Below are 16,929 nucleotides of genomic sequence, written 5' to 3'. Positions count from 1 at the left end.
ACTCTCCACCTGTCCTTTCTCCACCTCCCTGCCTCTCATACTTCCCATTTTCTCCTCTGCTTCTCCACTTTCCATTAATACTCACTCTGAACCTGATCTGTTCTTGGGAGAATACAGCCCCCATTGCCTTCCATATACCATCAAGCCACTTATTATGTGCAGGGTGACAGGATCCTCTGCTCCCCGTCAAAGGAAGCGAAAGGTAAAAAACTGAGGAACACCCAGGATGGGATACCAGTCAATAGTATGGCACTCACAAACATGATATGTGCAATTTAGAGATATGATTTAGCCCAAACACATTTTAACTGTGGCAGGAATCTATTAGCATCCAGAGAAACACAGAAGAGGAAAATACAAACTCCACACACACTGGGGCAGTTCAAACCCCAACCCTGAAGTTAAAGGCATTAAAAAGCTTTATGCATGGTTTTTCGTGGCTGTTTTATTGGGCTACAGTAATATTAAACCGGCCACGTTTTCATGATGCTTCTTCCACTGTCTTTTTCGAATTAAAAGCATTTTTAAAATAACTAAATAAACGAATAAATATCGTTAAATATTCCTGATGAAGAAAAAAGGGAAAGGTGCGTTACTAACTTTAATGACGAAAAACAAGCAACGATTTCGCAGAAAACCTATTTGTGGATAATGCGTGAGGTGTGTCGTCACAGCGATGAAACGTGCAGTTTGCCTTGTACTACCATCCTATTTAAAACGGCACAGTAGAGGATAGCGGAGTGTTTTTCAGAAAGGCTGCTCTGTTTTACTGGAAATTTACAAAGTAACTGCAGATCCGCAGAACTGCAAACTGTTTATTTGCAAAAGCGACAACCTGATATAGAAAACTTAAAGGACACCTAAACAGAGTCTAAGGTAAATTATTATATTTTTTCACTATCCAAACAATAATTGTGGCATCATTACTCATCAAATAGTTCGAGTCATGCAATATGAATATAGCATTTGTTGATTGCTTTTAATGAAATAGTTATACCGACCGACAAAATAAATGCTAGTCTACTAGTACTACTGCTGCTGGTGGTGGTAGTAGTAGTCGTGGTAATAGTATTGGTAGTAGTAGTAGTAATGATAATAATAGTAATAATAATAGGCCTAAATCAAAATGTAACTACATTTGTTTTTTTTTTAATATTTTTTTAATCAATTTCATATCTATTTCTGTATTGTAAATAACACGTGTTACATAAGATGACATAAAGTATATGCTTTGCGTATACGGAAAATTAATTCATTTATATTGGGCGTACGTCACCAAACCGATCAATAAGCGAAAGGGTTTCGTTTGTCTACATACCGGGTATGATTTCAAATACTACACTCAGATAACAGAAAATTGCCTACGTGAACCGCCTGTTTGATTCATTATTTGTTTTGAGCTAACATAGCCATTCTATGTGTGTTCATTCTACAAAATAGCTTGAAGACTTAGGCAAGCACATCGATCATTCATTGATACAGCGTAAAGATGGATGGAGAGAAGGTGAGTGTAATTTCGTGATTTGAAATGTTATTTATTCTTTTTGAACACACTTTATCTAGAGGTTTAACGCAAATGCGCTAGTTTCCGCCAGCTATATTTGACGTAATGGAGAGAACATGGACAACGGGTTTCGTTTTGCATTTGAATTTACTTAAGATTTTAAAAAGTAGTCAAGGACATAGGGGTGGAGGCGGGCTGCAGTCATGCCCAGGCGATGAGTTGGAGCCCAAGAATTTACTCTGAGCGATAGTTCTGAGACCTGTTCTTGCATGCACAAGAGATGGGCAACAAGACAACACGGGGATGGTTTTGCGAGGTATAAAAAGCAGACTGGTACTGTACTAGAGGACCTGCATTATTCATTTCTGTGAATATTTGTCAACTTCACCAACCTGTCAATACAGTCATTATAATGGTTTGCATATTATGCACCCTAGTCTGAAGCAGCGTCCAAAATACTACAAAATATTATAGGTAAAACTGTGTTCCCTCTCATTTGTCTCAGTGTCATGTCTGCCCTGTTAATACTGTGAAGTATGTTAACTTGACAGCTGTCATCTGGCTGGATTTCATTTGTCACAGTTTACATATTTATGGGCAACACATGGAGAAGTCTTAGAAGTTTCTCTCTTCTCTTTTGTAAGTCTTGCACTACGGACTTCTGCCTCACATGACATTAATGGGAAGCGAGCACTCGTGGGAGCGGGGACATAAAGCCCTGTTGTACAGTGTTGCCCTTGACAATGAACACTTTGTGGTCCCCAGAGAAGGTGGATTTGAGAGCTGATGCCAGTTTACGGCAGAAAGCGTATCAGCCGCACCAATAGCCTAGTGTGTTAATTTGGTGTTCTGTGATTGTCCTTATTGCCCTTTGCTGCCTACAGAAGCCAAAGCAGGTGACTGCTTTCTTGTTGTTCTGCGTGGGCACAGCGGTTATTGGCTCCCTGCAGTTCGGCTACAACACTGGGGTCATCAATGCACCCGAGAAGGTGTGTGTGTGTGTGTGTGTGTGTGCGTGCGGACAAAAGTGTTCAGTGGTCACAAATTGTTTCTGCTAATTTTCACAGGAAGTGAGCAAAGCATGACACACCCATTGGATGCCATTAAGTGTTCCTGACCAAAGCCATCCCAGGGCAACACACTGAATGATATTGATCAGTAGAGGTCTCGTGACATATTCTGATGTGTGTTACAAGCAAACATGACACCACTTTAGCCAATTAGAAAGCAGGAGGGGTGGGACCGATTTTGATTCAAAGTCAGATAAAGGGCATTAAAAAATTATCACTGATGTGCTTACTAATGATAAGCTCATTGCAATATTCTTACTAGACTGCTAAATGTATCATTTATTTTTGTATGAGTAAGTCTGATTATTGTACAGTGGGACAGTTATTTGGCTGCAGATCATTTAAGTACCTTAAAAGCCTGGTTTGTTTCTTAGTCTGACAATTAAAAAACATTGCCATAGCAGTGATGAAATAGCTTCCTTATTTTTATATATATTAATATTATATTTAATATTTATACAACTGTTGCATCTTATTTCTATTTAACACTATTATCCTGTTAATTTATACTGAAGCATTTTGACTTACTTGTTTATATTATAATAAATTTTCCTAAAAAATTTTACGGAACTGTGACATTGCATTGTGAATTTACTGATGCATTTCCAACAAAATCAGTATTTCATCAATTTGGTTTAACAGTTTACAGAGATGTGATTCCACCATTTTGGCCACCTACTGGACAAAAAGTGTTACAGCATAATTTTTCTCAGCGTAATATAAACTTGATGAGCTATTGAGTTGCTCCTATGCTTCCCTTCTCATATTTCTTTGTTTTGACAAATTAATGTCAAACACCCATTTATTGTTTTTGTATCAGTTATGTGCCTTATCCTGACTTTACCTAATGGCCTGTCTGCTTTGTGCTCAAATCAGAAAGTGCGAGACTTCTTCAACAGCACATGGATAAAGAGGTACAGCCATCCCATCAGCTCTGATGTGGGCACCATCATCTGGAGTTTCGCCGTGGCGATTTTCAGCGTTGGTGGCATGGTGGGGTCGTTCAGTGTAGGCGCCATGGTCAACCGTTTTGGGAGGTAAGTAAGTGGGTCCATGGGCGCTGTCCAGCCTGCCACTGATAAACATGAGGCCATGTTATGTGAATGCTTCTCTTCTCTTCTCTGCTGCTATGTCTGTAGGCGAAAGTCCATGATGCTGGTGAATGTGCTGGCCCTGGCAAGTGCGGCTCTGATGGGCCTTGCCAAGGTTTGCTCCTCCTTTGAAATGGTGATAGTGGGACGTCTAGTCATCGGCCTCTTTTGTGGCTTCTGCACTGGACTCACCCCCATGTATCTGGGCGAGGTGGCCCCCACCGCTGTCCGGGGGGCTTTTGGGACACTGCACCAGCTGGGTGTGGTTGTTGGGATCCTAATAGCCCAGGTGAGATGGCACATTTTATGCTGGTTTTTCTTAACTTAACAAAGGTGACATTAAAGTGTAGACTGAACTGCTGCAACGTTGTAGTTCACCATAGCTAAGAAGCGTGTCTCCAGACTACGAACAAGATCCATTCCCTAAGTCTGTCTTTAAGTTGAATTTGTAGGTAAGTCGGAACAGTCATATTAAAGTACATAATAATAATGTAATAATAAAAGTAACTACATACGGTACTGTACTGTACCTCAAGCCAAAGAACTGCTGAAGCCGTGCAATGTTTTCGTGAGCGTCACAAAGTAGCATGTCCTTTTGTTAATACGAACCATTGTATATACAGTAAGTATGAGTTGTCTGTAAGTCGGACATTCTTAATCCGGGGACTGCCTGTACTAATCTGTCTTAAAAAGTTTCGCAAGCAAACTTTGATATTATGATATGAAGTACAAAATACATATTTAATGTATTGCATTATCATTATTATTAATAGGAGACGGGCATGAAATAGTTCCCAGAGCTTCCACAACACTGGACATTGCGGTATGATACATATAAGCTGGTAAACTGGAAGAACTTTTTCTTCACCCATCCATGGACAATATCTTATCTAATATAGGGAAACAGGAGCCTGTCCCAGGCTGCACAGGGCACAAGGCAGCAGACATATTGCATGGGATTCCAGTCCATCTCAGGGCCCAAGCCCATGCACTAAGGCCCATTTAGAGAAGGCACTTCACATAGCTGCATGTCTTCAGATGGCCCAGTGACAGTGCTGCACACTGAGCCAGGATCCCTTCCAGTAACTGTTTGCCTCCAAAAGTACCTGTTATTATTCTGATTGGTTGGATTGTTGTCAGTAGTTTGGGCCTGAATTTGAGCAGAAATTAATTATGTCCTGCATCAAAATGCTGTATTTCCGTAGATCTTCGGCCTGGAGTCCCTGCTGGGTTCAGAGACCCTTTGGCCCCTGCTGTTGGCCCTGACGGCTTTGCCAGCAGTCCTGCAGTGTCTGCTGCTACCTTTCTGCACAGAGAGCCCACGCTACCTCCTAATCACCCTCAACCAGGAAGAAGAAGCACGTAAAGGTGAGCCCAGCACTGCAAAAACTCAGGGGAACCAAAGGGAACCTCAGCCCTGCATCATTCTCTGAGCCAGTCTGTGCTGCTTTGAAAACCATTTTGGGCACCTCTGTTTTGCTGGAGGGGTATTCAAAAGAATCGAGTGGAGGCACAGCTTCCCATAGATGGAAGTGTCCACAGTTTTTCCACTTGGCTTCAGGCTACAAGACTCAGCCACAGGATAAGCTCCATTCTGAACACCCCACCCTGATGGCACGACAGAAGCAAAGTCTGTGTTACTTTACCTCATACCACCATGAACCTGTTGGAGAGAAATCTAGAATGATGGTATAGAACAAGAAATGGAAGTGATAGCTAAGAGCAGGAGAAAGCCTCTGTATTTTTGAAATTACAAGTCTCCTTCCATGTGTAATGTGTGTTAGACAGTAGCTTGGTGCAATTAACCTTACCACCGGACTCAGCAATGACATTACAGCTCTATCTGTAGTTCTTTTTAGCTACATTGAATCGACTAGTAACTGTTAACTTGGTTAAAACTAGTATTCCCAGCATGCATCACTCTGCTAAGTCTTGCCCAACTACATAACTACCACAGAGACAAACGCTGTGTAAAGGTTCTATCAATAGTTAAATAGGGAACAATCATGTATTTTCGTGGATCGATATGGGACATGGAATTATATTTTTCAGTATTGGGTGGTCTTGCACACCACACTGGACAAACTTTTAAAAGTTATTAATAGCCTAGCCTAGTTGTTCTAGAAATTATCAGTGGCTCTTTTTTATCACAAGATTTGGCGTTAGCCTGTAGCTGGGCTATCAAGGCTGTCGGTAATGTGCTTATCTTGCAAGGGAATTAACAATGGTAAGCTCTTGTCTTGTTCAACCATCTAGATAAGTTGGGAAGCTTAAAATTGTCATCAGGAAGTTGAACATGAATGGCTGACATTCTGCTAACTGGAAATAGAAGTTGATTATGTAACAACATCTAACTTACGGATTTATAAGAATGGCGAACATACTGTTACTGCAATGGACAATGCTTGTGAAATACTGCACTGTAATAGCCATGCTTCTTTTTCTTTAAACTTCACTGGAACCGTTGGTTAGAAGGATAAACTGAATGCCAAATAATAAATCTTTCTGTTGTCTTGCTTTGTGTGTAGCCTAAGCCTACTTTCCTGACAGGCAATAATCTCCAGTTAGTAACTTTCAGGTAATGACACCAGGTTACTTGTATGATATCGTTGGTTACCAATAATATTGTTATATTGCCCCGTCCTATTACTCATTATTTAAGGAGGGATGCTGTGATGTCACCATAGAGGGACGGGGAAATTACATTGTCTTGGAAGGAGGTAATGATTAGGCTAGCAGCACACTTACCACTGTGCAGTGAAATGTTGAAGTATAGAGGGGGGAGAGAGAGAGAGAGTGTGTGTGTGTGTGTGTGTGTGTGTGCGAGCGGGTTTACCTATCCTTATGGGGACATAATGTCCCCATAACGTGATAAATATCCGTTTTTTTCCCTTATGGGGACCGGTTTCCTGGTCCCCATAAGGGAAAACTCTTGTATTTTGTTAGGTTACTTATGGTTATGGTTAGGGCAGGGTAGGGGTTAAGGTTGTCATAGTTAGCGTTAGCATTTTTCCCATTGAAATGAATGAGCGGTCCCCATAAGTATATGTATACCCTACATGTGCGTGCATGTGTGTGTGTGTGTGTGTGTGTGTGTGTCCCACAATGTCCTAAAACCCTGTTATTTTGATGTTGTGGGGACCATTTTTCATGTCCCCACAAAGATCTGTGAATGCAATCAAAAAACTAAAAATGCTAAAAGTTTCCCTATAAAAGTGAATGGAGAGTCCCCACAAAGATACGCTCACCTAAAGGATTATTAGGAACACCTGTTCAATTTCTCATTAATGCAATTATCTAATCAACCAATCACATGGCAGTTGCTTCAATGCATTTAGGGGTGTGGTCCTGGTCAAGACAATCTCCTGAACTCCAAACTGAATGTCAGAATGGGAAAGAAAGGTGATTTAAGCAATTTTGAGCGTGGCATGGTTGTTGGTGGCAGACGGGCCGGTCTGAGTATTTCACAATCTGCTCAGTTACTGGGATTTTCACGCACAACCATTTCTAGGGTTTACAAAGAATGGTGTGCAAAGGGAAAAACATCCAGTATGCGGCAGTCCTGTGGGCAAAAATGCCTTGTTGATGCTAGAGGTCAGAGGAGAATGGGCCGACTGATTCAAGCTGATAGAAGAGCAACTTTGACTGAAATAACCACTCGTTACAACCGAGGTATGCAGCAAAGCATTTGTGAAGCCACAACACGCACAACCTTGAGGTGGATGGGCTACAACAGCAGAAGACCCCACCGGGTACCTCTCATCTCCACTACAAATAGGAAAAAGAGGCTACAATTTGCACGAGCTCACCAAAATTGGATAGTTGAAGACTGGAAAAATGTTGCCTGGTCTGATGAGTCTCGATTTCTGTTGAGACATTCAAATGGTAGAGTCAGAATTTGGCGTAAACAGAATGAGAACATGGATCCATCATGCCTTGTTACCACTGTGCAGGCTGGTGGTGGTGGTGTAATGGTGTGGGGGATGTTTTCTTGGCACACTTTAGGCCCCTTAGTGCCAATTGGGCATCGTTTAAATGCCACGGCCTACCTGAGCATTGTTTCTGACCATGTCCATCCCTTTATGACCATCATGTTCCAATCCTCTGATGGCTACTTCCAGCAGGATAATGCACCATGTCACAAAGCTCGAATCATTTCAAATTGGTTTCTTGAACATGACAATGAGTTCACTGTACTAAAATGGCCCCCACAGTCACCAGATCTCAACCCAATAGAGCATCTTTGGGATGTGGTGGAACGGGAGCTTCATGCCCTGGATGTGCATCCCACAAATCTCCATCAACTGCAAGATGCTATCCTATCAATATGGGCCAACATTTCTAAAGAATGCTTTCAGCACCTTGTTGAATCAATGCCACGTAGAATTAAGGCAGTTCTGAAGGCGAAAGGGGGTCAAACACCGTATTAGTATGGTGTTCCTAATAATCCTTTAGGTGAGTGTATATTGACATACCTTTGTGTGTGTTTGTGTTTCTGTGTGTGTGGGTTTGTATTTACCACAATGTGGGGCCAAATGTCCTCTAATCATGGTAAAACATGTTACTGTTTTACTTCTGGGAACATTTTTCAGGTCCCCACAAAAACTAAAAGTGCCTTGTGCGCACTCATTTCTGTACATAGTGTTTATGAGCCTGTTTTTCAGAGCAGGCGCCTTTTGTGTTTATTCTTGTTAATTTATTTATTTCCTTCAAATCCCCTGGCTGATTAATGCCTTATTTTGAATACATTTATAAAACTGAATTATTAACTTGTGAATTTCATAAAACTTGGACTAAGTGTAAGCACCTTTCTTGGACCTCGTGGAATAGTACTTTACTGTGGTTTGTTGAGTCAGTTCTGCAATTCTTTTTGTGCAGCTGCTTATTTTTTTTGTGTGCTACACACTTTTTTAACTTAATAGCACCTATGTTACTTGGAGAAATGGCTAGTGTAGAGGCATGACCACCAAATCCCCATGACTCTCTCACACTTTTTCACGTGTCTCATCCTCAGTGCTTGTGCGGTTGCGAGGTTGCGAGGACGTGAGTGCCGACATCCAAGAGATGAAGGAAGAGAGCATGAAGTTGGCCATGGAGAAAAAGGTCACCATCCCTGAGCTGTTCCGCAGTCACGCCTACAGGCAGCCCATCATCATCGCCATGATCTTGCAACTCTCCCAGCAGCTCTCAGGGATCAACGCGGTAGGTGGACTTCATGTTCTCGGATCGCCGATTGTCAGTACTAGGACTGAGGCACTTTGAAGGTGCTTCAGCTTGCTGATGATTTGTTCAAAGAGGTATGCTTGAGTCCATGATTGTTATTGTTCATATTCATGCTTGTTGTTCCTTTATTTCTTAGGTCTTCTACTACTCGACAGGTATTTTTGCAAATGCAGGTATACCTGAACCTATCTACGCCACTATTGGGGCAGGTGCAGTTAACACAGTGTTCACTGTTGTATCTGTGAGTATTCACTTTCATTTCAACTACACATTGCAGATTCCAGTAACATTCCATTGCTAATGTTAGTTGTACTGAAAGCTTGTCTGGATTTGCATATCAGCTCTTTCTGGTGGAGAGGGCGGGACGCAGAACTCTGCACCTCCTTGGATTGGGTGGAATGGCTGTCTGTGGTCTTATCATGGCTGTCTCCCTCCAGCTGGTGGTAGGTTTCACCTGTTATACCCGTCAATTTATTTAATATAAATTTATGAAGAATATTTTTTATTATTATGATTGTAAAAATGTTTATATCACAGCCCACTACTTGGCTAAACTGGCGGCTTTGTCTGTCTTTCTCATCCTTTCTTTCTCGCTATTTGAGCAGGACTCAACACCCCCGATGAAGTATGTGGCTATTGTGGCAGTGTTTGGATTTGTAGCCATGTTTGAGATGGGACCTGGGCCAATCCCCTGGTTCATTGTGGCCGAGCTGTTTTCTCAGGGGCCACGACCCGCTGCCATGGCCGTGTCTGGCTGCTCCAACTGGACGGCCAACTTCATTGTTGGGCTTACCTTCCCAAAACTGGAGGTAATGTCATACAGATGCATTTCTGCTAGTTGACCAGTATGTTAACTTTCTGGTCCCTCTAGCTGACTGTGGAAGAGCACTTTGTAACTTGATCATTTGTCCAGTACAGACCAAAGGGAATTTCAGGAGCCTATCTCAGGAAACAAAGGGCGTGAGCCCATGAAGAGATTACCAATCAAAGACTAGAGGCAATTTAAAGACACCAATTAAGCAAACTGCATAGTTTTGGATTGTGGATGGAGACCATAACCATAGAGAGGTTAGGGAACACCCATGTCAAAACTGGGAGAACCTTGAACTCCACACTGTAATGAAAGAAGGCTGAGATCCAGTGTACAGTAGGCAGGTTTATTGAATTATACTCCTGGATAACGGACACCAATCATAATCAAAGTATTATGTGTCAAATACTGTTGAAAGTCAGAAGCCATCTGGAATGACATACAAAAAAAATTGAAGTTCCACAAGCTGGGTCAGAAAACAAGCAAGATTCTAAAAACTGGTAGCAATCAAGCAGAAGCACAGGTAGTAAAGACAGTTCAGCATGGAGCAAAATAAGAACCAACTTATTTAGGAGTGTTGACAGGTGTGATAAACACACACACAGAATCTGAGGCAAAACTCAAACCCCCAAATCCATCAGTGTGAGGCCTCAGTACTAACCATAGATGACACCCTTGATTTGAATATTGTAGTGCGTAAATACACACAAATATATTTCAAAATGACAACATAACATCACTCTCTGAACTACGCTGTGAAAAAAGTAATTCTTGTTACAAATATTTTCTTGATCCGTAGTCACGCATCCAGGCACAAACAAAGACCTAATTCTTCCGAAATACCAAACAAGCATACATAAAGAGAATGTCAGTGTCTTCCTTCTGCAGTCCCATACAAGGATGTTGGTTTGGTTTCAGCATTGGTAGGGACCAAATCAGCCCTGACCTCCCACTCTCCTAAACACAAAGGGTACTCCCACAATATTGGAAGGGGCATGTCCCTACCATCCATAGCCAAATCTATGCCTTTGGTTCCAAACCTGCTCTCCTCTTACAGCCAGATCTTACTGCTCAATTTACCCTCTTTCCTCTTCGGTTTCCAGGAGCTGTGTGGATCCTATGTCTTCATCATCTTTGTGATCCTCCTCATATTCTTCTTCATCTTCACATACTTCCGTGTTCCCGAGACCAAGGGGAGAACCTTTGAGGAAATCGCCTGTGGTTTCTCCAGACCTGAGAACACCGTGTCGAGCCTGCCCCCTGAGAATGCCACGACCCTGCCGGTATCACCAACCACTGAGAAGGTTCCCATGGTGGAGTTTATTGGGGGAACATAAGACTACAGACCAGAACAAACAGATTTAGCAGACATAATATATGAATGGTTGAAAAAAGCATTTGAATTGTATCTTTTGGAAAGTATACATAACAGGATTTAAAGATTAACCACATATGGTTCAGGAAGGTAAAATAACCACTACTACTGTACAGTATGTGTACTACCTTGATTATAAGGTTTAGGAAATTTAGTTTTTATGAGCAGATATTAATTTATTTATTTTTTAATTGCTAACTACCATACCACTGGTAACTGTTTAGGATACAGTACATTTTAATACTGTATAGTGGATGTTGTACTAGAGCTACACTTTAAGGAAATATGGACCAATCTACTGCTATCTGTCAGAGTGCAGTGTGTTCATCCTCAGATGAAACTTTTTTACTTAATACTGGAAAGTGCATTGCGTGGAGAGAAAGAATAAAATAATGAATAGGCAAATTGTGGCAGTAAGCATATAACCGTATATACACTCACCTAAAGGATTATTAGGAACACCATACTAATACGGTGTTTGACCCCCTTTCGCCTTCAGAACTGCCTTAATTCTACGTGGCATTGATTCAACAAGGTGCTGAAAGCATTCTTTAGAAATGTTGGCCCATATTGATAGGATAGCATCTTGCAGTTGATGGAGATTTGTGGGATGCACATCCAGGGCACGAAGCTCCCGTTCCACCACATCCCAAATATGCTCTATTGGGTTGAGATCTGGTGACTGTGGGGGCCATTTTAGTACAGTGAACTCATTGTCATGTTCAAGAAACCAATTTGAAATGATTCGAGCTTTTTTGGCACTAAGGGGCCTAAAGTGTGCCAAGAAAACATCCCCCACACCATTACACCACCACCACCAGCCTGCACAGTGGTAACAAGGCATGATGGATCCATGTTCTCATTCTGCCAAATTCAAATTACGCCAAATTCTGACTCTACCATTTGAATGTCTCAAGAGAAATCGAGACTCATCAGACGAGGCAACATTTTTTCTTCAACTGTCCAATTTTGGTGAGCTCGTGCAAATTGTAGCCTCTTTTTCCTGTTTGTAGTGGAGATGAGTGGTACCCGGTGGGGTCTTCTGCTGTTGTAGCCCATCCACCTCAAGGTTGTGCGTGTTGTGGCTTCACAAATGCTTTGCTGCATACCTCGGTTATAACGAGTGGTTATTTCAGTCAAAGTTGCTCTTCTATCAGCTTGAATCAGTCGGCCCATTCTCCTCTGACCTCTAGCATCAACAAGGCATTTTCGCCCACAGGACTGCCGCATACTGGATGTTTTTCCCTTTGCACACCATTCTTTGTAAACCCTAGAAATGGTTGTGCGTGAAAATCCCAGTAATTGAGCAGATTGTGAAATACTCAGACCGGCCCGTCTGGCACCAACAACCATGCCACGCTCAAAATTGCTTAAATCACCTTTCTTTACCATTCTGACGTTCAGTTTGGAGTTCAGGAGATTGTCTTGACCAGGACCACACCCAGGGGCAGTGGCGGCTGGTGGCCTTCTTTTCTGAGGAGCTGACCTTGGCTAGTCCCCCTGCCCCCCCCCGAACTGGCTAGTCCCCCCCCCCATGGCCTAGTTTGAAATAAACAAATGAACTTTAGTAACCTAGTAACGAAACAAGGAGCAGACGTAAGAACGCTATATTTATGTTTTTATTTACAGTAGAATATGTACAAATGAAAATTGAAAAAATGAAAGCACATATCTGGGATTGATACTCTCCGATGCTGAAGTATCATTTCAAAACACTGTCAGTTAAAATGAGGTGTAGCCACTTTGACAGTTCCTCCAATCATCATGCGGACCCCAGCATCCTGGCCAGCCCACTGCCTCATTTACTCCCAGAGCCACTGAGCTTCCTTGGAAATGACGCTTTGAATCATTTACCCAATAAACTTCAAGCTTTGCTGCCCTGAAAACAGAAGTGCCATTGAAATCCAGTGAAGCTGCACTTCAGTGGGTTTTACTGGCACGTACTGCCACAGGAATGTAATGTATGAGAAAAAAAAATCATGTTAGACAACTTGCAAGAAATTATTGCCGATTCTGAATGAACTAGCTATGAAGCTGAATACATTCTAACACCATCTTTGTAATAGCAATGTAAATACAATAGAACATATTTGACAAAAAATTTCATGATGTTTTAGAGGAGGCGGAGCTTCCCTTGTCTCCACTAGTCAGGGGTAAGGGACAGCATGGAAATTAATTATGCTTTGACATTGCTGTGAAGATGTCGTGGTGTATTTAGGATACTTAGATAACTGTGCTTGTGGGGCATTGATTGATTATAGAATACAATGATACAGATGGGCATTTTACTAACAGATGGGCACGAAACACTGTTACTCCTGTAAAGTGTGCAATCTTTTGCTATCATTTATATATCAGAGCACCTATGTGGTGTTATATATTTGTTAGGAAAACTGATTATTTATTTTCTTAATTTTTTACTTTAATTTAAGCAAGCATTTTTCTATTTTTGGGATAGAAATGTACAAATAATGCCTTGTGCAATGTGCTAAACGCAATTAATTCATTCCTCTGCAGTAGTTATACTCTGATCAGAACCAGTATACATTAACAGCAAAAAATTCATATGCTTATGTGGTTAACACTTTACTTGACGGGGCATAAATACTTAGTAAAACTCACTTCCTACTGAATTACAAATCATGAACAAATCCAGAACAAATATAGTCGCTACTTGAGGTAAAATGTGTCATGATTCATTAATGATGAGCAAACATGAGATCAGTATTTCACATGTTATTTTTGACTTGTTCCTTCAGTTGTTCCTTCAGTAGTTCACAAAGGTTTACAGAATTAACAGATATAGTAACAAATATAGTACCTGTTTGGGATGAAAGATGCATTATGATTCATTAATGATGAACAAATATGTCAGTATTTAACTTGTGTTATTCATGAGTTGTTCCTTCAGTAGTTCCTTTAGTACTTTCAGTACTACCTTCATTAGTTCAGAAATAATTCACAGATATGGTAACTGTTTGGGGTAAAACATGCATCATGATTCATTAATGATAAATTAACATGAGATAAGTATGTAACTAAGACTTACTTTGTGGTTAATTAATCCATAACTATATATAGTATATTACTATATGCCCAGTGAAGTAAACGTGTTACCTTTATGTTTAATGTGTGACCAGTAGTGAAGTAATGTAAAACTATAATTAAAAAAAATATATTTATTGTATGCTACAGTATAAAAAGGATGAATGGGTATGACAAAGGAATGAGGTGTGAATGCAGTACAGTGGTACCTCAGAACTCGAACTTAATCCGTTCAGAACTCCGGATCGAATCCTAAAAAGTTCGAGTTCTGATCGAATTTTCCCCATAAGAAATAATGGAAAACCAATTAATTGGTTCCCGGCCCCCCAAAAATTACACCTAAATATGTTTTTTTAGCATTTAAACACAAAATGAACCAGATAAAACAAGAAGAGCATATACTGTACTAAAGCCGCCATCTAAGCACATTTATCAAAACAATAATTTGTAAAGTAAGAAAATAAATGTATCCAAACAATGTGTAAAGTTAAAAAAAACAATGTGTCCTCCCCCGATCGTCCGCTCCATCCGTGTGCCACGCCCCTTCGTTAACCCCGTGTGGAATCCCCGTGTGATCAGCTGTTTCTAATTGTTTTTATTAGCTCTCTGTATTCCGTCCGCGTTTCAGTTTGCTTCCCCAGTCCGGTCATTGTATTATCCGTCTGCGTTTTGCCTGCCTTACCTGTAATTAAACCCCGTATTCTCCGATACCCTGACGTCTGCGCCTTTGTCTCCTTTCCGTCCCTGCTCGGCACAACAATATTATTATAATTAAACATATTAATGGTTTATTATTAAAATTAAAATAATTAATAGGAAATAAAGAAGAAATAAAGAAATCTTTATTTTTAAATGTATTTTATGATATAATAATAATTACTGTTACTGTCTATCATTGTCTAAATGTATTTTTACTGTCTAAATATATGTATTCAGTTAGTATAAACACGCACGGTGCTATCACAGCAAATGTGAGGCTGAGACTGAAGTGTTACCCTTTGTTTCCGCTGAGAGACGTGCCGCGTGACTTATTTCCCCGCGCGTACAAGTTATCTTAGGTTGGCGTTCAGGGTTTGACTTCTGAGATTCAGATCCAGTTCTAGGTAATTTTTTTTCGAAATGGTTGGTTCGACTTTTAAGAAATTCGAGTTATAATGAGTTCGAGAACTGAGGTACCACTGTATTATCATTCAACAAATGTGTAAAAGAAATCATTATATTGAAAATTTATTTCTGTGCAGATGTGACTGTGATACGATGTTAGTAGATTGATGAATGGATGGATGGAACTATGGAATTATTGCAAAATACTTTAGGCTATTAATATGTCACTGAAATTTTATTTTTGTGTTTTTCTTCCCCGGTCTAGTTTAGTCATGATATTTTGGGTTTGTAATGTTTAAAACTTAAATTAAATGCCAATGTTAAATTAAAGCAATTTTATAAACTTTAATTGACTTGATTATTTTTTAATATTTAGGTTTCTTTTACAAATTTTAACTTAAATTTAGAGGTATCACCTTGTGGTTTCATGTGAAATTGTATGTTTGGTTTCATGTTGGGCAATGTTACCATTTGTTATTAACTTTTGTCTTGAAGTGTATTTCCTGCTTTAGTGTCTCTCTCTACCTCCTTTGTTCTCAGGCTTCCCTCAAGTGGTATTATATGCAATATATATAGAGCATCTAATATTTTCATGGAATGGGTTACACACAACGCTGCTAAACTGCTCATGTTCTTGATTGTTTGTATCTGTCCTCAATGTGTGGATCTTAATCAGACGCTGAGTGTGCCTTTTATATCTTGTGTACTCTATGCTTTCTTCTGCTTTAAAGTGTCTCCTTCTACAATCATGCTTCTCCTCTACTCCTGCACTTAATGCTGTAAATGTGTTTGTACTTTGCCACCTCCTCCCATGATGCACCAACACAGGATCCTTAAAAAATATGACTCAATTGTTAAATTTGTCATGTCAAATGTATGTGCCTGCTTGTGGATGATGGTTCATCTATGTTTATGAAAACTAAAGCATTTTCAAATTTCCCGAGTAAAGTATTGCTGAAATGGTAAAAGGTAAAAAATATATTTAAGTGGAGATATTTTTGTGCAGATAAATGTTATTATATGTTGTATGTAGTTGTATATACTGAAATAAATATTCAATATTTATGTTTATGAAAATAACAGTGATCAGGAGTATGTGCTACTTTTCCATGATTCAGTCTGCTATACCATGAAATAAAATACAAATTCTTTATAAATCCCTTGGGGGGAAATTCTCTTTCTGTTTTGCACCATCTTGCTCTCCATACATTTGAGTGCAAGCTTGGGGATAACAGCAAAGGATCAGCCACCTTGTAGTACCCTATGAGCTGGGGTTTTAGGGCCTTACTCAAGGGCCCACTGACATGTGGCTATTCTGCTTGACTTGAACCAGAAACCTTTCAGTAATAGGTACACAGGTTTAGCCCTCTGAACCACAGACTGCCTCTATATGCAAGCCTCCCAAGACATACTAATAAGAATGTGATATTAACCCATATAGATGTACATGTTGTTACAAACAGAATAGTCTGTGTCAGAGTATCTTATCAGCGCAGTACTGGACAGATTTATGACCAAGTTCTAAGAGAAGTTTATCAACTTGTATCCATGGCCTGCAGTAGCTGAGCATGTCCACCAGGGGTCACTTGTTTACAGGTGGCCTTATATGTGGCACTGTGCATGTACTTAATTGGTAAATAGATAATGTGTAAATATTTATATATATCAAATCATGACATATTAGTGGGCAGACTTAGAGGTTTGAA

General features: G+C 40.3%; 1 protein-coding gene across 1 annotated transcript; it reads left to right on the top strand.

The window, feature by feature from the left end:
* Positions 1–606: 606 nt before the first annotated feature.
* On the top strand, positions 607–16,303 carry slc2a3b (solute carrier family 2 member 3b). The gene is made up of 11 exons (XM_023792698.2): positions 607–876; positions 1,441–1,504; positions 2,389–2,493; positions 3,451–3,611; positions 3,714–3,954; positions 4,871–5,033; positions 8,680–8,867; positions 9,025–9,129; positions 9,230–9,331; positions 9,494–9,697; positions 10,803–16,303. The coding sequence occupies exons 2-11, from the start codon at positions 1,490–1,492 to the stop codon at positions 11,034–11,036; spliced, it is 1,518 nt and encodes a 505-aa protein (XP_023648466.1). The 5' UTR covers positions 607–876; positions 1,441–1,489; the 3' UTR covers positions 11,037–16,303.
* The last annotated feature ends 626 nt before the right edge of the window (positions 16,304–16,929 follow it).

Source organism: Paramormyrops kingsleyae, chromosome 9 (assembly GCF_048594095.1).
Source record: "Paramormyrops kingsleyae isolate MSU_618 chromosome 9, PKINGS_0.4, whole genome shotgun sequence".
NCBI lineage: Eukaryota > Metazoa > Chordata > Actinopteri > Osteoglossiformes > Mormyridae > Paramormyrops > Paramormyrops kingsleyae.
This window is presented reverse-complemented; position numbering and strand designations above follow the sequence as displayed.